At 43.8% G+C, this 23,457-nt stretch overlaps 1 protein-coding gene across 1 annotated transcript in view; it reads left to right on the forward strand.

The window, feature by feature from the left end:
* REEP3 (receptor accessory protein 3) overlaps window positions 1–16,144 on the forward strand; it is a 56,417-nt gene extending 40,273 nt beyond the window's left edge. The window contains exons 7-8 of the mRNA XM_048856076.2: window positions 7,796–7,947; window positions 10,433–16,144. Coding sequence (XP_048712033.1) covers window positions 7,796–7,947; window positions 10,433–10,489 — 209 coding nt within the window. The 3' untranslated portion in view covers window positions 10,490–16,144. The remainder of the gene's footprint in view (window positions 1–7,795; window positions 7,948–10,432) is intronic.
* The last annotated feature ends 7,313 nt before the right edge of the window (window positions 16,145–23,457 follow it).

Here is a 23,457-nt window from a genome sequence, read left to right on the forward strand (position 1 = left end):
AGGGTAGGTACAGTCATAATTTGCACTCTGCATGCAAAAGGTAGGGACCTGTTGTCCTTTTCCTCAATGCTTAAACAGGAGTTCCTTTTCTTAAAGAAGTTTTGATCCTATTTCTGTAGCTAACAGGAGATACTATACCTGAGTGGAAACAAGTTTTGGCACTGTGTTTATAGAGATAAGGATGTCTTGCACTTACCTCTATGCACAGAAATTTGAAAAATGATTTGTATTAGGAGCTTGCCTGTTCTAAATCTTATAAGGTGATCTCGAACTGCAAATCCCTTTAATACTGGGGTAGGGAGGCTAGTGGTGTGGGTTGTTCTTTTAAATATATATTCCCAAATACAAAACATCAGTAAGGTTGAGTACATATATTTAAAAAGTAAGCCTTCTTAAACCCTCAAGAACAGTGCAGTTAACCAAAAATGTATGTATGTTCAAGTGCTGTTCATGTCAATTCCAAGTAGGTGTGCGCATGCCACATACAGTCATCAGAAGGTACCCGTTGGGTCAGCTGAGGCACCCCCTGGAGTTGCTCCTTCATGGCGCCGCACAGAAGTCCAATACCAACCCTCCACATCCTCAGTTCCACTGCCAGTGACTGTCGTTGGACCTGTTTCTCTTGCTTCAGCAAGCAGTTCTCCAGTGATTTCTCTTATCTCCAAACCTGTAAATCGTTAAATAGTTTAGTATTAGTTATAGTTAGTTTGTGTTCGCCTCCCCCAATTTTCAGGGGGGAGTTTCCCTTCTTGGAGTTCAGGGTATGTCTCGATCCCAAGGGTTTAAACAGGGGTCTCAAACTCCAAGTCCACGGGCCATCTGCAGCCCGAGAATCTCTCCGATGTGGCCCGCGAGGACCCAGCAATTTTGGGGTCGAATCTATCCCTTGGCCCTGCCTTCTGCGCGCGCCCCCCCACCCCACCCCCGGCGTGTCCCCTGGGCCATTTACAATGGCCCGGGGCCCCGCCCACCATCGGCCGCACAGCGGAGCTGAGCAGCTTCTTCCTGCTCGCTCCATGTGGCTCTTGGGGCCCCCCCGGGGTGGGGCGGGGCTCTGCCTCTGTGTGCTGCCCCCGCCCTGAGCACTCCTGCGACCAATGGGAAGCTGCGGGGGCAGTGCCTGGGGAAGCAGTGCATGGAGACCCCCCGGCCCGCCCCGTCTTGGAGCCCCAAGTAAGTGCTGCACCCCCGACCCCTTCCCAGAGTCTGCACCCCACCCCTCCTGACATACCCCCTCCCGCCCCAACTCTCTCCCAGAGTCTGTCCCCACCCCCTCCCCACACCTCCCCCCAAACTCCCAGAGCCTGCACCCAGTACCCAAACTCCATCCCAGAGTCTGCACCCCAGACCCTCCCCCATCCAAACTCCCTCCCAGAGCCCAACCTCTCACCCCTTCTGCACCAACTCCGTCCTAGAGCCTGCACCCCAATCCCCTACCCCAGACCTCCTCCCTCATCCAAACTCCCTCCTAAAGCCATAGGCAGGTTGGGGGCAGAGTTTGGGGGGGAATGGAGTTTTGTGGGGCAGGTTCTGGGTGGCATGAGTGACATTATTGGCCCTCTGCAAAGGTTTGAGGACTGGCACTGGTCCTAAGATAAATTGAGTGTGAGACCCCTGGTTTAAACTGTGCAGGACCTCCCACAAACCTATGCCAAAGGGTGATCCCCATGATTCCTGCCTAAAGTGCCTTGGGGAATCCCATCAAACAAATCATTGCAGGATCTGCAAAGGATTCCACCCTGGAACTGAAAAAGAAAGGGACTTCAGCCTCAAGCAATTCATCATGGAGTCAGCCCTCTGTCCCCAACCGGCTCCAGGCTAGCAGGACACGGCACCCAGCACCTCTGTGCATAGTGCACTGGCCTCTGTTAGAGGCGCTACAGCACTGAGGAAGGACTCTACGCATAGAGACTCTCATCACTGTCACTCCCTGCACCGAAGTCCACATATACAGTTGGCATTGACCAGAGGCACAAGAAGGGGTCCGTAGAATTTTGCACCAGTGGACTCTCCTGTTAGGGAGTGCCAGGTGGAGGAGTTGGAGCTCCCTTCCACCCCAGACACATTCGAGGCGGCCATGATGGCACCACCGTCCCCTGCCAGGTGAGAAAGACCTCTGGCACCACAAGGTATGGCGCCATCCAGGGGCAAGCCAGCAGTGATGGAGCACCGCACGCCTTCTTTCCTCTTCCTGCCCCCCAGCACCGTTCCCCAGCACTGTCCCACTTGGCACTGCTGTGGTGTCTGTGCTTGGAGTCACTCACTGGACTCCGAGGCAGAGTCTTAATACTCAAGGCGTGGCCAGCAAAGTTCAGAATGGCGCCACTATAGGAAGGTCAAGCCACCCACCATGGTACCGTGGCCGGTGCAGTGGCAGAGGCCCAAGGAATGGCCATTCTGGACCCCGTGGGCATACCATCAGGCCCAGGGTACGTATTCCAGGGGCTCCCAGTCTGTCGCTTCAGAAGGGCATGCCCTTTAACCGCCCCGGGACCTTCTCCTACCATGAGGCACAAAGACAGCTTTGGACCTTGAAGAAGATGCCTGTGCAGATGCCGGCACTGAGACCATTCCCAGCACCAAACAGGGCACTGTGCAGGATGAAAGCTGGGGGTCAGAAGGGCCCGGTAATGCCCAGGGTATCCTTGTCATCGTCCTGCCGATGAGGCAGTGGAGAGGTGGTGGTCTTTTTGCGCTACCCTCCCACCCCCATTGACAATTGAGCCCATGGAGCTGTTGCACAGGGTGGCCCAAAACATGGGTCTCCAGGCCGAGGAAGTGGTCAAGTCAGTGGACCCCATGGTGAACGTCTTAGCACCAAGGGGCCCTCAAGGGTGGCATTACCCCTCATAAAAACTATCCAGGCCACCACTAAGACCTTGTGGCAGACTTATGCCTCTATCCCACGTACAGCTAAATGGATAGAAAGGAAATCTTTTGTACTTTCAAAAGAGTACGAATACCTTTTTATTCATCAACATCTGAGGTCACTGGTGGTAGCAGCTGCGAATGAGAGAAAGATAGGGGCAGCAGGGCCCAACTCCAAAATCCAAGGACTCGAAGAAGCTGGACCTCTTCAGCAGAAAGGTGTACTCCACCAGGGGTGGGAGTGCGGACTCCAGCTTCAGATTGCTAACCAGCAAGCAACCTTGAGCTGCTAGAATTTCAATTCATAGGATAGCATGACGAAGTTTAAGGAGCTGATCCCTACAGACTCTAGAACAGAGTTTGCAGCTGCGGTGGAGGAGAGCAAGTCAGGGGCAAGGACCTCATTGCAGGTCTCCCTGTATGCAACTGACTCAGCCACGTGAATCATGTCCTCCGCCATAGCCATGAGAAGTTTGTGGCTTCAGCTGTCAGGCCTCCTCCCAAAGGTTCCCCAGACAATCCAAGACCTGTTCTTTTGATGGCTCGGGGTTGTTTTCGGAGCAGAAGGACTCCAAACTCCATAGCCTAAAGGATGCAAGGGTTACATTTAAATCCCTGGGACTGCATACACCCCGGCTACCCAGAGAAAGCATGTTAAGGCCCAACCTCCCCCGCATTCCTGTCCTCCCCAGCCTAAGCAGGACTTCTCCAGGAAGCAGGGAAGGAATAACAGATCAATCAAGGCCAGGGCTTGAAGAGGCAGTCCTCCGGTTCCAAGCATGCCTCTTCGATGGTGTGCCCAGGGGCGATGCACCAGTCCAGTCACTGGATCCTTCTCCCTGTTTTCTGAACAGTCTATCCCCCTTCTATCCTGTGTGGGTCCAGATAACCTCAGAATGCTGAGTTTTCTCTGCACCGTAGACATGGGCTATTCTCTCCAATTCTGCTTCTCCCCTCCTTCCCATCCCCCTTCCATGTCCCTCTTCAGGGACTCTTCTCACAAACAATCTCATGCAGGAGGTGCAAAGGCTCCCAGTCTCAGGAGTGGTAGAGGAGGTCCTTCAGGACCTAAGGGGCAAGGGTTTTTACTCCCAATATTTCTTGAACCCCAAAGCCAAAGAGGGTCTGAGACCCATTCTCGACAGATTCATGAAGAAATGGAAGTTCAGCATGATCTCTTTGGCTACCATCATCCCCTCCCCGGATCCAGGGGGCTGGTATGCCACCCTGAACTTGAAGGACACATACTTGCACGTATTGATAGTCCCATCCCAGAGACTTTCTCAGGTTTGTAGTGAATTGTACAGTTTACAGTCCTTCCCTTCGGCCTGTCAGTGGCCCCTCAGGTGTTCACCAAATGTGTGACAGTCGTGGCCGCCTTCCTGAGAAGACGGCAGGTACAGGTGTTCCTGTGTCTCATTGACTGGCTTGTCAAGGGCCACATCAGGGCTCAAGTAGAGGCACATGTACATCTGATGCAACTGACCTTCAAATGTCTGGGTTTATTGCTGGATATGCCCAAGTACACCCTATCCCCAAACCAAAGGATAGAGTTTATAGGAGCAGGCCTAGACTCCACCCAAGCCAGGGCATTCCTGCCAGAGTTGCGCTTTCATGTGTCCCATCATAGAGGAGACTCAGCGTTTTCCCCACCACGACAGCACCGAGCTGCTTGAAGCTGCTCAGTAACATGGCCACTTGCACATATGGCTGGCTTCAGTATGCTGTCCAAGCAGGGACAGCTTGGACAGGGTAGTCTCGCTTTCTACTCAGGTTGTTAAATCCGTCCAGTGGTGGCTCAACCCTCAGGCAGTTGTGCAGGAGTGCCCTTCTCCAGGTGGTAACCATCGATGTCGCTGGCCACGGATGCTTCAATGTTGGGATGGGATGTGCATCTAGGGGCCCTCAGGATACAAGGCTTCTGGTCTCAAGAAGAACTCACTCCATATCAATGTCAGAGAGCTGAGACCGGTTCGCTTAGCCTATCAAACCTTCCAATCCCACCTGGAGGGCAGGTGTGTATCAGTTATGATGGACAATACAACACCGATCTTTGTTCTATATAAAAGAGACAGGGTGGAGCTCTCTTCTCCCTTATGTCAGGAAGCCCTCAGCTATGGGACTTCTGCATAGCTCACTCAATACACCTAGAGGTGTCTTAACTTCGGGGATCCTAGAATGAGCTGATGGACCACCTCAGCAGATCCTTCCAAGGCCAAAAGTGGTTGATTCGCCCGGACATTGTGAACAGCATCTTCCAATGGTGGGGAATTCCTCAGGTGGACCTGTTTGCGATGAAACTGAACAGGAAGTGTCAGCAGTTTTGCTCCTTCCTGAATCACAGCCCAGGCTCAAATGCGGACACCGTGGAAGGACTGTCTGTTCTATGCATGTCTTCCGCCACACACACTCATTCACAAGATCCTGCTCCAGGTCAGAAGAGACAGCATCAGTCATCCTGATAGCACTGGCCTGGCCCTTCCAACACTGGTGTACAACACTCTTGGAACTGTCAGTAGCCTCTCCGATCACCCTGCCATAGGTCCTGGACCTCATCACTCAAGACCACAGTTGCCTCCAGCGTCCCGACCTCAAGTTTTTCCACCTCACAGCGTGGAAGTTTCCTGGCTAAACCACATGGAGTTGGCATGCTCAGCATCTGTCGGGGAGGTCCTTCTTGGCAGCCAAAAGCTGTCTATTAGAGCTACTTAGCCAAGTGGAAGAGATTTTCGATTTGTGTGACACAAAAGGGCACATCTCCGATTCAAGCATCAATACCCTTCATCTTGGACTGTCTGTTGTACTTGAAGCAGTCAGGTCTGGTGTCATCCTTAAAGGTTCATCTGGCAGCCATCTCGGAGTTCCACCCGGGGTGGACGGTTGATCGATCTTTGATAGGTCCGATGGTAGGTCATTTTCTCAAGGGCCTAGACAGGTTATATGCTCCAGTCTTCCATCTGATATCAGTATGGGACCTTAACTTGGTGCTCTCCAGATTAATGGGACCTCCCTTTGAGCCCTTAGCAACATGCTCGCTCCTCTACCTCCTTGTGGAAAGTAGCATTCCTGATAGTGATAACTTCAGCCAGGAGGGTGTCTGAGCTCAAGGCCTTGACATTCGAGCCTCCATATATGGCATTCTATAAAGACAAGATCTAGTTGCAGCCTCACCGAGCCTTCCTGCCAAAAGTAGTACCTCAGTTTCACGCAAGTCAGGACATCTTCCTCCCAGTGTTTTACATGCTTACAGTTGGGAACAAAGGCTCTACTCTCTGGATGTCAGGCAGGCACTGGCTTTCTATGCTGAAAGGACCCAACAGTTCCAAAAGTCTAACCAGCTCTTTGCCGCTCTAGCAGACAGGATGAAGGGTCTCCCTGTATCATCCCAAAGAATTTCATCATGGATCACGTTCTGCATTTGAGCTTAAGACCTGGTGAAAGTGCCAGTCCCAGCGCTAACAGCGCATTCCACAAGGACGCAGGCCTCCTCGGCCGCATTCCTGGCATAAGTCTCTATGCAGGAGATGTGCGCAGGGCAGCAACCTGGCCGTCAATCCACACATTCACTTTGCATTATGCCAGCATCCCAGGGACGATACAGCTTTCATCCAGCATGCCAGGGATGATTCTGTTTTTGTCAGAAGGGTACTTTTTCAGCGAATCCATGAGCTCCGACCCTCCTCTGACAGTCTGCTTGGGAGTCACCTGCTTGGAATCGACATGAAGCAGCACTCGAAGAAAACACAACTTACCTTTTTGTAACGGTTATTCTTCGAGATATGTTGCTTGTTTCCATTCCAAGACCCACCCGCTTTCCCCTCTGTTGGAGCCTCCGACAAGAAGGAACTGAGGAGGCAGCAGGTTGGCAGGGACCTACCTATATGCGGCACCATGACAACGTGACTCCAGGGGACATCTAAGCTGACCTGACTGGTACCGCTAGGGGAAACCTTCTGATGACTGTGCACGTGGCACGCACACATCCACTTGGAATGGATATAAGCAACACATCTCAAAGAACAACAGTAACGAAAAGGTAGGTAACTATTTGTTTTTCCTGACATAATTTCTTCTTTTATATTTTTGACTATTCAAGTTCTATCGTAGCCCTTCTACCTTCCATCTTACTTTTTGCCTGCCATAGTTTACGCTGCTTTCTATTGGCTTTATTAGGACTGCATTTCCATTTTCTTAAGATTACCTGTCTGTCTGTCTTGAACAATCTCTGGAACCTTGTCATTTAACCATGGTAGGTTTTTCTCTATTCAGGATGTGCTACATAAAGGATTTTTTTATCTGAAAATTGAAATAGCTCATTTAAAAAATGTCTCCTTAAAACAGCAATAAAAAAAACTGATTTGAAACTTCAAGTATTTCTTAAAAGGTAGCTCTGTACTTGCCATGTGTGTGCAGTATTTGGTGTTAATCCCAAACTGCAATGACTCAAGAAAACTCCTCCAGGAAAACAGCAAATGGTAGTAGGGTAGCTTTGATTTTCACTATATAAACAATTACACTGCCAGTGGAGACAACTTAAAGGAGATCACTGTATCATGGCCAGCATAGTTTTAAGGATTAGTTTTAAGGGCCAATGAATGGCTTTTGCGCTGCCTGACATTTTTATAGTGTACTATTGTTTGCCCTCCTATCTTGAAACAGATGGCAATTGATGGATTTTCCACATAGCTATGATTTGTGTTTTAGATGAATAAAGAATGTACATGCTAAAATGGACTAAATTTTCATGTTTTTTCAGCAAAATTCAATAAATTGAAAAGCTCTTATAGCACCTGAGTTAAGAAACAGCTTTAACTTTCCTGAATGTCCTCATTTGCACTCCCTACAAATACTTACTTTAAAGTTTGTGCTACCGCTATTTATACAGACTTATGGCATACAAACTTTTGCCTGATGTGCTTTATTTTAGGTTACAGAATTCCATTGAAAAAAGATTCTGGAGATGATAAAACAGATGAGGAAATGGAGGGGACTCATTCAGAAGATGAGTTGTTTGCTCAGAAGGGTCTCCGACGATCACAAAGCATGAAATCTGTGAAAAGTATTAAAGGTCATAAAGAGGTAAGTGCAGCGTTTTACTTGAAAGTATTGCATTCCATTAATAACAATGTAATTTGCAAATATAATAGTCCAAGAGATCAGAATATTTTATTTATAAAGGACATAGGGTGGTTCTAAATTGTAAGTGGAATGTGGAACACAAGTGTACTTACGTTCCAAAAAGCCACCACTCCTGTTTGTCTTCTAAAGGGAAACGAGAGAAGAATAAGCTCGTCAACTATACAAGACAAAGGGAAAAAACTTACTGAACATATAAATATAATTGAATAAAAGAGATTAAGCTCTTTATCTCTGAGCATCATCTCTCAAATGTGTAATTATCATAGTAATGGTGGAACTACAGGCCCAGAGTCTAGAAACAGCTTGGAGGGAGGGAGCCTACTGTCATGACATCTCACTTGAGGTGTGGTTGATACACCAATACAGCCCCTCACTATGCATACAGGGATCCTATAAGGGATAGGACCATTCACATTTTTGTTGTATCCTATGGATACTTTGAACAAGTGCCAATAAACACTGTACTTCGATTTATAACGCAAAGAGGGAAAAAAAGATCCTATGTAGGGCTCTACATGCTCTTCACACAGATTTAAAGATACAATGGGAAACCAGGAGCATCATCAAACAAATTACAAACCAGTAATACTGCAACGTAAACACACATGGCAGCCCTCTTCACAACAACATTTCTGCCATTCAGAAGTCTGGGTTTTTCAGCACATCCTGAAGGTCAACAAATTTTGGCCTGTTCTAGATGCAAATGGAGGTGGGAAAGGGAAAGAGTAGCTTTCTAAGCTGAGGGCCCCTCATGGAGAATGCCTGGCTGACAGCCCCGTCTCATGCTCGAGCACCAGAACAAAAGGGGGAAAGGCAGTCTCTCACATATACACATCCCAGGTAATTTAGGGCTTTGTAACTCAGAACATCACTCTAAATTCTGTCTGGAAATCAAGATGCAGCCAGAGCGATCCTAGAGTACTGGCATTGTGTTTCCAAATACCTTTTTACCGAGTGAGCTGCTATGGACTATGCCATTTTACACTTTAGCTTCTGAGTTTATTTAAGATGAAGCTCCAAGTAAAGCCTGCTGCAATAATCTGAGTTGGAGGTAACAGATGCATGGATGGCAACAGCAGGTTCTTTATACAAAACAAATGGCTCCATGTTTCAAGCCAGCTGTAGCTGAAATAAATATTCTCGCTACTGGATGGCTATGTAACATCAGCTGGGCGTCCAGCAGTGTCACCAGGCAATGAATTTTAATATTAGATGGCCAGTACATAACCACAAGTAAGAGGGTATATATTCTGGTTACTTCTCCAGCCTGCCAATATATCTTGGTCTTGCTGACTTTCAATCAGCTAGTCCTCTATGCCCCAACCTCTACCTAACCTTGGGTAAGGCATGTAATAGCATTGGTGGAATCAGGCGAGATAAACAGCTGGGTACTGGCATCCTGCCTCCTCAGACAACTTCCTAGTAACCCTATATATATAAGTTCTGTTTTGTACTATCAGAATCCCATACAAGAGGCTCCTGGGCAGAAGGGCACATTCTGTAAACCACTCTCTGGGAATTTCATGACTGCTGTAAGATCTTAACAAGTAACATGTTCAGTCCCTGTCATGATAGCTCAGAAGTGGGCAAACTATGGCCTGCGGGCCACATCTGGGCTGTGGGGACCCTCCTGCCCGGCGCCTGAGCTCCTGGCCTGCGAGGATAGTCCCTGGCCCCTCCCCTACTGTTCCCCTTCCCCCGCAGCCTCAGTGCGCTGTGCCGTCGGCGCAATGCTCTGGGCGGCCGGGCAGCGCAGTTGCAGAGCCGCAGCCTGACCTGGCACTCTGGGCAGCGTGGCTGTAGCACCGCCAGCCACCAGTGCTCCAGGCAGTGCGGTAAGGGGACCGGGGGGTTGGATAGAGGGCAGGGGAGTTTGGGGGCTGTGGTCAGGGGGCCGGGGTGTGGATAGGGGTCGGGGTGGTCAGAGGGCAGGGAACGGGGGTTGGATAGGGCAGGGGTCCTGGGGGGGGCAGTCAGGAATGGGGAGTCCAGAGGTGGTGGATGGAGCAGGAGTCCCAGGGGGCTGTCAGGGGACGGGGGGGTTGGGTGAGGCAGGAGTCCCAGGGCAGCCATCGGGGGTGAGAAGCAGGGGGGTCAGATAGGAGGCCAGGGCTGGGCCACACCTGGCTGTTTGCGGGGAGACAGCCTCCCCTAACCAGCCCTCCATACAATTTTGGAAACCCGATGTGGCCATCAGGCCAAAACGTTTGCCCGCCCCTGTGATAGCTGGATGAATTTATTTAATCTAGTCCTGTATCAAGTGGTCTAATCCTATTTAATACCTGGTTGTGGCAACTGAATTGAAATATGCTGAAGTTGAATCATAACAAATGTTTGTTTTTTTAAAAAAATCACCTTTTGTCTTGGTAATTTTTATGCAACTTAAATGGTAACACTTGATTTCTAATGCCACTTTCTCTTTCAGATACGGTACGGCTCATTAAAATATAAAGTAAAGAAGAGGCCTACGGTGTATTTTTAAGTGTACTACACTTTAAAGACAAACTGCTGTACTACAAGTAACTTTACTTCGCACATCATGTGTTCAGGATTTGTGTGTATATATAAAAACTTTAAGCATGGTGGTAGGACTAATTTTTATCAGTCTAAATAGCTGTATAAAATGCTTCTAATCTTTAATAGCTTATCATGGGAGGGAGGGATAGCTCAGTGTTTGAGCATTGGCCTGCTACACCCAGGGTTGTGAGCCCTTGAGGGGGCCATTTAGGGATCTGGGGCAAAAATTGGGGATTGGTCCTGCTTTGAGCAGGGGGTTGGACTAGATGACCTCCTGAGGTCCCTTCCAACCCTGAGATTCGATGATTCTATGATCATTTTGACTTGATAGTTAAATGTGGCTAGGAAAAATCCTAGGTTTCTGCACTCATTAAACTTTGTAAGAATTTAATGAATGCCAGAAACGAAGCCTGATTTTTCTCAAAGGTAACTGAACAGCTGCAAATTCCATTAACATCAGTTGAACTTGGTGGTGTTGAGCTCTTACAAAACTTAAGCCCATAGTGTTTCCTAGTTTACAATGCAAAAATAGGTATACTTGAATTTGTTTCTAAACCAGGATTCCTGAAAAAGCTTTCATAATTGTGTAAAAATGTACAGTTTTAGAGGACAGTTGAATGAAGGTGGGGAAAGGAAAAAGGAAAAGCCAATTATATTTGGTATGTCCTTAAAAGAACTTTTTACACCTTATTTCCTAATATTTTAAATATTAATAGGTGCACTTTGATATCTGTACAACGGTTTTGCATACTTCTACAGCTGTAAAACAGTAACCATGTAATGTTAGTGATTTTAAAAAAAAATCAGATTTCACCAATGTATTTTTAAATGGCAGCAATTTAATCCTTGTATTACCACATCTTACTCTTGGTTACTTAAGCACACGGAAGATGCTGTAGATAACTGCTACTAACCTTTAAAGAATTTCATCAGGTGCCTTTTGTGTTTTAGGAGGAGTACTTTCTCCAGCACATTCAGATGTAAAGTGATTTATGACTAATAGCCAGTTCTCAATTTTAAATTGTGGTAGATACAAATTTGCAGCATCTGCTAGATATCGGGGATATGATCAACTTATCAGTTGTGTGGTACAACTGCCATTGAAATGAATGGGAGTAATGCAGTCACATCTGATGGACTGTTCAGGCCCTAGATTATAGGTTTTTGCTAAGGCTTATTTTACAATATTCTTTTTCAGAATAGCTTTTAGATATCAAACTTGAGTTCTGACAAATGTTTAAGATATATACTTTTCATTATTCCTGAAGTTAAGATATTTGTGTATAAATAGCTCTTTTCAAGACTGTCTTCTTGCTGATTCAGTCAGGAATGTTGTAACCCAATTGACATCATGATTTTATTTAATTTTAAAAATCCTTTATACAAATATCTCTAACCAATAGGGATAGAAGGAAAATACTATTGTGAGTTTTTTATACAAATATCTCTGTAGCCAGTAGGGATGGAAGGAAAATACGATGTTTAAAAATTAAATGGAATTTAAAATGTATTGAGTGTTGACAGAAGTGTCACTCTCTCAATTTAAAGGAAGGTATGTCATAGGATCACTTCCAAAAACTTCCTGCCCTGCACCTTCTCCCAGATACGAGAGAAATATAGCAAGTAGAGACTGTAAGAGGGCAGTAAAATCACATTTCTTTCTGGAACCCCTCACTCCCCCATTCAGTAGCAACCCCCTCTACTGGCCCAGTGCAGCCTACTTGTTTTAGCTAGAATTTTTCTTATTCCTACTGTAACTGCCAGCAGAGCAGCTCCACTAGTGTGAGCATCTTTTGGGACAGCTGCTGGCATTCTCAGTACAGTGGCATGTAGTTCATCTGATCAGAGTTAAATGACACAGTTGAAAATGAGGGCTGGTTTACATTAGTCTTACAATCAGTTGGGCTGCAACTATAGGAATTTAGGTGAAATTACTGTAGACACAGCTTTATAGACAAGAGTGACAATACTGATGGGAACAGTGGGAGTATTGTGCAAAGGGAGTTTCAGAAACGCTTCAGTTGGTACCAGTAACATTCCATAAGGGACTAAAAGGGCTAAGATTCACACAGCTTTACTAAAAGTTTCAGTGACATACCAGATGACATCCACCCTCTCCCAAATGAGTATAGTACCACTGATGTCAGTGTCATGCTACCAAATAGAACTGAGGTTACTGGTCCCAATTTTATAAAGGGGGTAAAGTCTCTTTCCTTACATACTTGGGCAACAGTTTTTGTTAGAGACTTGTTCTGCCATTCTGTTCTACTTAGGTTCTTATACCATTCCTATTGCCATGGTATCTGAGCACCATCGGCTGGGCTTTGTGTCCTTTGCTGACCATTAGACTTAAATCATGCAGCAGGGGCCTTTTGATTTCCTTTTGACCACCTTCCTAAATCCTTTCTTTCTCTCGGTTATCCTAGTCTAGCTAACATAGTAGCCTTTATTTTGATAAATTCAGTTGATCTAATACCAGGCCCAAACTTTCAGTATGCTGCATATTTTTGTATTGAAACCTTGTAACTGTTGTGGCATGTTAAGGCTGGTTGTCCAAACAAAAGGGTAGGAGGGGATGTTCATGCCTTGTGACACTTGGGAAGACACAGGAATCAGTTGAGGCTTTCGTAGTTGGAGGAAGTGCATCTTTCCCTGTCCCTTCTTTGGATGGGCAGAGGTGACTTTAAACTTGGAAAGACTGATATTTGAATTCCTCATTTCCCCATCTCATTACTCTAATATTTGCTACTGTAACCCACCAATAATTGCTAACATTAGCTTTCATTTTCTGATAACATGATAGTTGTAAAGGTGTTCTCATTAGGCATCATTAACATTCCTTGTAGAGGAATGGGGCAATTCTCACTTTTCAAATTTGAAGTTTCAGGTGGTCTCCCTACGCACACATAATTACTCCATCAGTTCACATCCTCTTCACATTTTAAGGTCTTTGCAATTTTAAGGGCTAGAGACTTTTTTAAATTAAAGCTTAGACTCTGAAACACACTTGCACAGCCATATGCATGACACATAGTCTGTTACACATGGTACCATTAAGGTTGGTTTCTCTGTGGCTTACTTGACTTGCCAAGCTCAGTAACTTCACAGATCATTTTTGCAGCATTTCTTCTGTAATTCAGGTATCTCTACAGACGTTTAGACACATTGGTTTGAAAATCTCAACCATAAAAGGATTTAGCCAGACATTTATATTATAATAAAGTGGTCTTGTGGCCCAATAATTATTCCATTGAAGATACAAAATGTAGTGGGGGTACACTTTCTTTTTTTTGCCTCTCTCTCATCCCATTCTCAGTGTTTTGCTACTCACTCCTCTTTCTTAGTATGGCTCAGTCACTTTTCTACCATATTTGCTTCCTCTTATTTAAATACTTTAATAACATATTGCACTTGCAACAGAACTTGATTAGCACTACACCACTGAATGAGCATTTTGTGTTTAGCACTTCAGTAAGAAGGTACTTTAGCTGTGTTCATAGTCTCACTCAACGCAGAGTGATGTGGGGTTTGCTCATCTGAGGCCTGGGCTATGTTATACAGTTAAGTCGACCTAAGGCAGCTTACATCAACCTAATTATGTCAGTGTACACGCTACAGCCCTGTTCTGCCGATGTAAGTGCCCTACTACACTGACATAGTAATACCACCTCCATGAGAGGCATAGCACTTATGTCCGTGTAGTTAGGGCAACACAATCCCTGTGTAGACACTGGATTACTTACATGTGCTGTTGGCTGTCTTGTCAATTTCATGGCTCCATGCTGGGCCGTGAAATTGACAAGAAAGCCTGGCTCTTGCCTGGGCCTCCCTGCTCCCCACTCAGGGAGCGAAGAAGCCTGGCCCCGGCTCTCAGTCGTGAGCGGATAGGCGAAAAGCTGGGCAGCTGCTCCCTGCTCCCAGCTGAGAGCCCGGGGGCAGCTAGGCTCCCTGGCTCAGCTCCCCACACTGCCCCTCTTCAGTTGGTGGAAGTGCTCCAAGTGAAGGTGCGCACCACTGACAGAAGGAGGGTAGTGTGGACATCAGCCACCATGGTAATTTTTCTATGTTAAGTCAACTTACAGACTTTGGTCAACTTAAGTCTGTAGTGCAGATGTGCCCTGAGTAACTCATTGTGCTGTGCTGCTGAACAGAAGCCGATTGTCTGCATTCCTGGTTTTCCTATGTTTGAGTTCTGGAAATTAAATTATCCTGGAAGGGGATGAGAATTACAGGATGGGGATGCTGGCAACCTTAGCCCCATGTTAATTAAGGTATTTGCATGCTGTTCTATCTAATTTGAATTGTTTCAGACTGTTTCCTGTCAGACTGTTTTTCAATCTAACAGCTTTCACTACCTAGTCATTCCTGACAGCCTATGCTTCTCTGTTAAATTAATCTTTTTTTAATCATGACTCAGTGGTAAATTTCTCACTCCTTGAGTTTACACTCTTCAAAAGTGTAGGCTCGTTGTCCTGTTAGTCATTGTTTAACCAAACTATACCTATTTATTGGCTGTCCTGTTACCATGCTAGATAAACTGTGTCAACCAATTATCTGAAATATTGTGCAGTCTTTCAAACATTGGTGGCAGAGTATCTTGCGGATTTGGTTTGAGTAATGTTGAACATGATCTGTACAGTTCTAGCTATTACATTTTTATTTAACATTTTTTGAGAAATCTAAGTCCACTTCTGAGGAAACTAGCACTTTATTCTATCAATATGCAAATTAAAATCTATAAACAGAATAACCCAAATATGGTATAAAGAAGAAAGCATTTTCAGGGAACTCTGGACTTGTCTGCCATCTACAGTATTTGTAATGTTAGTTACTTAAAATCACAATTTATGCAAGATTTGAAAACCAGATGAAACAAGATTAGCCAGAGAAGCAACATACATTTTGGAAAATGTTTGAACTTTGTATTAATGTTTAATGGATTCATCTTGGTCACATGTACAAACACTAATAGAAGTCTAAAGAGTGAACTGTTGATAAGCGTCTTTGAAAAACTTAATGCAAACCATGAAAGCAAAGCAATTACCAGTGTAGACTATTTTATTTGTTACTTCCCTGCCTATCAGATGACCGGATATCTTGAACACCTCTCAAACATAAATGAACTTAAGTTGATAAGCACTATAGGAAAAACTGAAAAATTTGGTTTACAGAATGACAAGGTAAATGTTAAAGTATTTAGCAGTGATTTCATGACTAGATGCATTTTATATTTTTTTATTTTGATTTTATCAGTTGGGACTTCAGTATTTTTTGAAAATATTTTTTCTGTAAAGGATGCATGTTTGTGAAGGGACTATTGTAACATTTTCAAGAACTTGCATTCTGCAATGCTACAAGAACCCCCAATTTAGTCTGCACTGAGACTAAAGATATAGTAGCTTTAAAAATAATGAAATAAAAGCTTTAACTTTTTTTATTGTTATATTAAATTACTGTCAACTTGTTTACATATTTGTATTGTAGAGCGCTTTTTAAACACTAATCCACTTCTCTTGAAATTCTTTTGTAAATTCTACTTTCTGAGCAGGATGCAATGCGTATGTTACCGTAAGTATGACTTTTAAAAACAATGTAAAATAAACTGCAGACTTACTAGAAACTAACTTGTTTGTACTTTTATTATAAATTCCTCATCTGAAACCACACACTAACTGTAGGGAGCTCCTTAAAGAATGTTTGATGTATGGTTAAATTGTCACTTAATATTTTTGGAGTGCCTAATTTGAGAGAGATAGGACGCTATTGTATGCATAAAAGCTTGTTGTTCCATTAATGTGGACTTGAAATAGGTAAAACATTTTTAAGTGTGTAAACAAAATGAGTAGTTATCTGATGAGGAAATGTCAGGGTTGGGGTTTTTTTGGTTTTTAAACTGCAAGTCTACTCAGGTATTCTATCAATTAGGATATTCAAGTGGATTTTTTTGAATTAAACATGTCATTTTAACTAACATACTTAAAGCCTTTCATTCCTACTCCTTTTTCTTTTGAAGCTGCTTTTATGTAGGGGCACCATTTACAGAGGAGGGGAGGGCACTTGCCCCCCAAGTTTTATTTCATATCCGATAATTTTACATGCAAATTCAGAAGTCACAGATCTGTCAACTTCCTCGGACAGCATACTCCTCTCCCTCACATACTAGGGCATAAGGAGGCATATGAAGAGCAAGGTGACTCCAGGCAGTGCCCCACCCGTGCCTTCCCAGACCACATTTATGGCTGCAGTTGCCTGGTGGGAAGCAGCACTGGGAGGCAGCTGCAACATGTTTCCTCCTGTGCTGCCCCTGCCATGGCTTAGTGGGGCTGGGCCTGTTGGCACGTGGGGAGTTGAGCAAGTTGAGCTCTGGCTGGTCCCGCTTGGTTCCAGCTGCAGGTAGTCAGCTTGAGCCATGCATCTGGAGCCTCTGGGGAAAGAGGCCACTTGTACACACAGGAGCATTACACCTTAAGGAGTCCTCTGAAAAAGGTAGAAGTCTGGCCAGTGGTGTGGCCAAGGGGGCGTCTCCCTGGTTGGCTCAGTACAGAGAGAGCCTGGTACTTCGCAGCCAAGCCAGCTTTGCACTTGTGGAAGCACCTCTGTCAACCCAGGCACAGGGTTCCTCGGGCTCTCCTGGGTGAAGAGACCTATGTGGGGCTCCAATTGCTCTCATGCTCCCTATGACCCGGCGCTCCCCATCCCTCATTCAGTGGTGTCTGTATGGTGCACTTGGGGTGCCAAAGCAATGCCAGTATCTCCCCGGTACACCAGCTCAGGGTACTCATCCTTGGCCTCCTTGGGATGGCTAGAAGCAGTGCTGAACCTCTCTGGCATTTGGGAGGCTCTTGTGGTGAAGTCGAGCCATTGACTGGGAAGTCAGGAGGTGAACACCTTTCTAAGCAGGATAGTTAGGGAACTGATTCCAGCCTGCTGGCATCAGTCAGATGGGACTAGAAAGGGGGAATTAGGCCTGAAATTTGCAAGTTGGTGTGTAGAATGGAGATTCCCTAATATGCCCTACTCAATGAGGTGCATAAATCACCTTCCCCTAAGACTGCTACCAATATCTTTGGTAGGATGTCAGTTAAAAAAAATCAGTCTAGTCTCCATATATATTGTAGGTTTGCTTAAAATTATTTGTATACCAAACCTAACATTAACAAATGTTATATATATATATACACATGCGCGCACACACACAGACACACAAAGCTGTTTTTTGTTCCCATTCAGACATTCTCCATGTCATGTTTGCAACTCGAAATTATGGTATTGTGAAAGAACTAGAGGATAGATACATAAACAGGCAATGCACACAGCTGTTTTCATTAGCTAAGTTGAGTGAAATACACAAATCAAACATAGCGGGAAAGAAATTTGATTTTAATATTTTCCAAGGCTATTAGAAAACAGGAAATAAACTTTTGTAAAATAATTTTGAGACTCTTTGAAGACTGTTTTGTTTATTAACAATATTGGTCTGAGTATTCCACTGAAGTTAGCAAAGTTATAACTGGCAAGTTTAGCTCATTTAGATCAGAAAGCAAAGCTTTATTTTCCTCCAGTGACATACTTTGAAAAACATTAATTGATAGAAGTCTTTATTTGTAGCCTATTATTACAGTAACCCTTTACTATTATGTAATGTGGTTTAAATATAGTTTGTCTGAACTGTAACCTAGACAATAGTAATAAATCACTTAGCTTCATAACCGGAGATTCCATGCTCAGGCCCTGGAGGTTACTACTAATTATTCTCACTGGGTTATGGTTGGGATCCAACAGGAGTTTGACTTTTAAATAGACCTTCCAATTCCAAGTGTCTTTGATTTGGATGAAGACTCCTTTATTTTTGATTAAAGCTATTTAAATGTCCCTACTTTGTGTATTTTTTTTAAACAAGTTGTCAATTTGACATTCCTGTTCATACTTAAAATCTCCATCTACTTTTCCACTAAGTAGGTGCACTGAGTTGCTTCAGATCTCTCCTCCACTGCATTTAAAAATAATTGCAGGGGTAAGCAATTTTTTTTTCTCTCTACTAAAGAGTGTTTGAAGTATCAAGCTTGTGTTTCTGATATGTGTTAAGGCTCCAAAGCTGATACCTCAAGGTTAGGGCTTGGGAATATCTTGCTGTATTATCACCTGCCTGTTCTAAACTTCATATAAATTTACAATATGGCTTTAAGTGGTGGTCATACTTTTTTTTTCTTTATATAGGAGTTCAATACAATGCTCCTGACAACTTAGAAATTAGCTATCTGCGCACGCACGCAAAAAATCTCTGAGAATTTTCAGGTTCCTAAGTAGCCCCTGGCATCATGGTTGAAGTCCCCCCCCATTCCCCAAATCTGAAATGGCACCCATGCTTTTCATCTGACAAAGGTAAAGAGTTATCTTTGAAGTCAAAATAAAGTTTCACAGATTAACCAGTAGGGGGTGCTGTATAACATTTAAAGGTTACTGCTGCATGCCCTCTCCTTATCCCAAATGAAAAACCTTGCTAACTTAATTTTGCTGTGTTGTGAAGCTTCGTTCGTTGATTGTTTCCATCATTACTTTAGTTATTGGCGGTACATATTGAGTTCATTCTTGTGACCTGGGGATCTCTTCTGTTAGAATTCAAACGTGCACAGCTTTTACTGAACAAGGACTCATGACAATGGAATTTCAGGCAGCATGCTCCTTGATGTATGTACCAAGTATGTATCTCCTATTTCTTCTCAACTCGCATTTAAAACTATTTAATCTTGTCTGCTTTCAAATATCCCTTACATGGTGTGAAATCTATTTAACCATAGAAAACATGACAACGTTAAGTGGTGTCAGATGGCAAATCAGCATTGCTAACACTGACTGAGATGAAGCAGCTGTAGCAATGGTGGGAAGTTCAGAGAAAATTTCTCTAGTGTAGACAACTGCTTCTGGGCCTGATCCAGCAGACACTGTTCTCTACTGAGAAGAACAAAGTGTTACCGGGAGTAGGCCATAAATGAGTGCCCTTCTCACTAATAAAGGTACTACTTACCATGCTTGATGTTCTGTTGGGAGAAGGACCCGAAAAGAGCTTGTGACCTTTTTCTTTTACTGTTTTATGATGTATACTGAAGACACTGAAAGTTCGCTCTTTTAAGGAATTTGTTTTGTTTTTTCCCCTCAGTTGTGTTTTCCACTAGAAATTCAGGTCCTGGCTAACCTTGAGGATTTTATGCTGAATTCAGAATTAGTGAAATAATGACATTATTAAAGGAAACAAAAAACCTTTGCAGCTGATTTAAGCCTATATTCAGCAATGCCAGTGTCCCAGAAATGTGTATTTAAAGTGCAAGGGCAAAAGTAATGAATAGTGGTAAACAGTGGCCAAATATTCTCAACGTTTAAATAAATCCTAGATTGTACCAGTATTTTGTGAATTACCTTCTGGAAATCACTGTTCTATTTTTACATAGTGTCATTGTTCCAAAGTAAGCCATATCTGTGACCCCCTTGCTCACTCTTTCCATAGCCATCCTTCTAAAGGCCAGACCCATAATCTGTGATTCACCCTACTTATATGGTGAGTCTCCCAATTATAGCATCCCTGTTTACCAGCAGTTGGCAGCCAGAGTTTGCCCTCCCTTATACTTCCTTCTTAGAGATGAGGGTGGTAGATAGTGACAATGCTTTCTTCAAAACAAAGTTTTATTGATTCATAAAAGTTAGCAATCTGAGAGAAAAGGATTAAAACTACAAAAGGTCAAGATGTGTATTGTTTTACTTAAACATAGTAGTAGTCTACACTTAAATTAGATTCACCTAGCAAGATTGCTCAGTGCAGTGCAAAATTTTGGACCCTAAGTGCTGTAGTTCAGTTGATCTAACCTCCACTATACATGCGGCTAGGTCAGTGGAAAAATTCTTCTGTGGACTTAGCTGCTTCTGGGAGAGATGAATTAACTATCAATGGAAAAAACTGTCAATATAGGAAATGTCCTACATTATGGTGCTGCTCTAGGGTATGGTGATGGGATAGTCTACCCCTTAAAGGTATTACTGCCTACTGGTCAGTCTTGTCCATCATAGAGCATTGCCATTTAAGAGTTTGGGGTGGTCTGATACACAAAGCCTGAGGGGAAACAGAGAGGAAAGGGGTACCAGGAAGAGGTAGCACTTCGAAGGAATCCTATTACACAGATCCCAGACCATTATAGATACAGTATCTGCATTCACCCTCGCCCCCAGTCTCTCACATGGCCTGTGTTTTGGGTGGTGGTCCTACTGTTTTAGCTATCTTATTCCAAATGGAGCTTATCATGTCCAATTTCACTGAGGTTCCACCCAGCTCCCAGGATAACTGGTGGTGATCCTAAACAATGAAGAGAATGAGTCACTAATGCAAACAATATGCATTTGAATGCAGCTAAATGTATACATCCAGGAACAAAGACTGTAGGCCATACTTACAGGTTGGGAACCTATATCCTCAGAAGCCATGACTCTGAAAACCTTTTGGGGGTCATGGTGGATAATCAGCTGAATAAGCTTCCAGTGCAATAGTATGGCCGAAAGAGCGAATGTGATCATTGGATGCATCAACAGGTAAACCTTGAGTAGGAGTAGAGAGGGTTATTTTACTTCTGTCTGTGGCACTGATGATTGCTGGAATACTATGTCTAGTTCTGGTGTCCACAATTCTAGAAGCATGTTTATAACTTGGAGAAGGTTCAGAGAAGACTCACAAGAATGATTAAAGTGTTAGCAAACATGCCTTATAGTGATTAGAGTTAAGGAGCACTATCTTTTTCATTTAACAAAGAAGTTTAAGGGGTGACAATTACAGTCTACTACTACCAGCATGAGGAACAAATATATAAATGGATTCTTCAGTCTAGTAGAGAAAGCCAGGTATAACACAATTCCATGGTTGAAAGTTTAAGATACATCAATCCAGACTGGAAATAAGATGTACATTTTTAAGTTAATTCACCACTGGAACAATTTACAAAGGGTTGCGGGGGATTCTCTATCACTGACCATTTTTAAACCAAGATTGGATATTTTCCTAAAAGATACGCTCTAGGCAGGGCTGTCCCTGGGGGGTACAGGAGCTGGAGCAAATCAGCCTGTATGGGACCTCCCTTAACATTTTTTATACAGATGAAGTCTGGTTACAGTGAACTTCAAGAGCAGCTGCTAGCTGCCGGTTAAATATTGATAGTACCCCGCTGTATAATTGTTATTATATTGTAGTTTTTTATAATTACAAAGTGTGGATACCAGTCTAATAGGTCATACTGGCTGTAGAATGACCGTGCCTAATCGGGTACAGAATGTGAGCGAGGCCAAACAGCAAAAATTAAGATGTTTGTACACTAATGCAAGGAGCCTAGGTAACAAAATGGAGGAACTAGAGCTACTGGTGCAGGAAGTGAAACCAGATATTATAGGGATAACAGAAACATGGTGGAATAGTTGTCATGACTGGACTACAGGTATTGAAGGGTAGGTGCTGTTTAGGAAAGACCGAAATAAAGGTAAAGGTCGTGGAGTAGCATTGTATATCAATGATGAGGTAGAATGTAAAGAAATAAGAAGTGATGGAATGGATAAGACAGAGTCCGTCTGGGCAAAAATCACATTGGGGAAGAAAACTACTAGAGCCTCCCCTGTGATCGTGCTTGGGGTGTGCTATAGACCGCTGGGATCCAATTTGGATATGGATAGAGCCCTCTTTAATGTTTTTAATGAAGTAAATACTAATGGAAACTGCGTGATCATGGGAGAGTTTAACTTCCCAGATACAGACCAGAGGACGAGTGCTAGTAATAGGGCTCAGATTTTCCTGGATGCGACAGCTGATGGATTCCTTCAGCAAGTAGTTGCTGAAGCGACTAGAGGGGATGCCATTTTAGACTTGGTTTTGGTGAGTAGTGAGGACCTCATAGAAGAAATGGTTGCAGGGGACAATCTTGGTTCAAGTGATCATGAGCTAATTCATTTCAAACTGAACGGAAAGATAAACAAAAATAAATCTGCAACTAGGGTTTTTGATTTCAAAAGGGCTGACTTTCAAAAATTAAGGAAATTAGTTAGGGAAATGGATTGGACTGAAGAACTTATGGATCTAAAGGCAGAGGAGGCCTGAGATTATTTTAAGTCAAAGCTGCAGAAGCTATCAGAAGCCTGCATCCTAAGAAAGGGGGAAAAATTCATAGGCAGGAATTGTAGACCAAGCATCTCAGAGAGGTGATTAAGAAAAAGCATAAAGCATACAGGGAGTGGAAGATGGGAGGGATCAGCAAGGAAAGCTACCTTGTTGAAGTCAGAACATGTAGGGATAAAGTGAGACAGGCTAAAAGTCAAGTAGAGTTGGACCTTGCAAAGGGAATTAAAACCAATAGTAAAAGGTTCTATAGCCATATAAATAAGAAGAAAACAAAGAAAGAAGAAGTGGGACCGCTAAACACTGAGGATGGAGTGGAAGTTAAGGATAATCCAGGCGTGGCCCAATACCTAAACAAATACTTTGCCTCAGTCTTTAATAAGGCTAAAGAGGATCTTAGGGATAATGGTAGTATGACAAATGGGAATGAGGATATGGAGGCAGATATTACCATATCTGAGGTAGAAGCGAAACTCTTAACATCTTAATGGGACTAAATCGGGGGGCCCAGATAATCTTCATCCAAGAATATTAAAGGAATTGGCACATGAAATTGCAAGCCCATTAGCAAGAATTTTTAATGAATCTGTAAACTCAGGTGTTGTACCGTATGATTGGAGAACTGCTAACATAGTTTCTATTTTTAAGAAAGGGGAAAAAAGTGATCCGCGTAACTACAGGCCTGTTAATTTGACATCTGTAGTATGCAAGTTCTTGGAAAAAATTTTGAAGGAGAAAGTAGTTAAGGACATTGAGGTCAATGGTAAATGAGACAAAATACAAGATGGTTTTAC

This window comes from Caretta caretta, chromosome 7 (genome assembly GCF_965140235.1).
Source record: "Caretta caretta isolate rCarCar2 chromosome 7, rCarCar1.hap1, whole genome shotgun sequence".
Classification (NCBI taxonomy): domain Eukaryota; kingdom Metazoa; phylum Chordata; order Testudines; family Cheloniidae; genus Caretta; species Caretta caretta.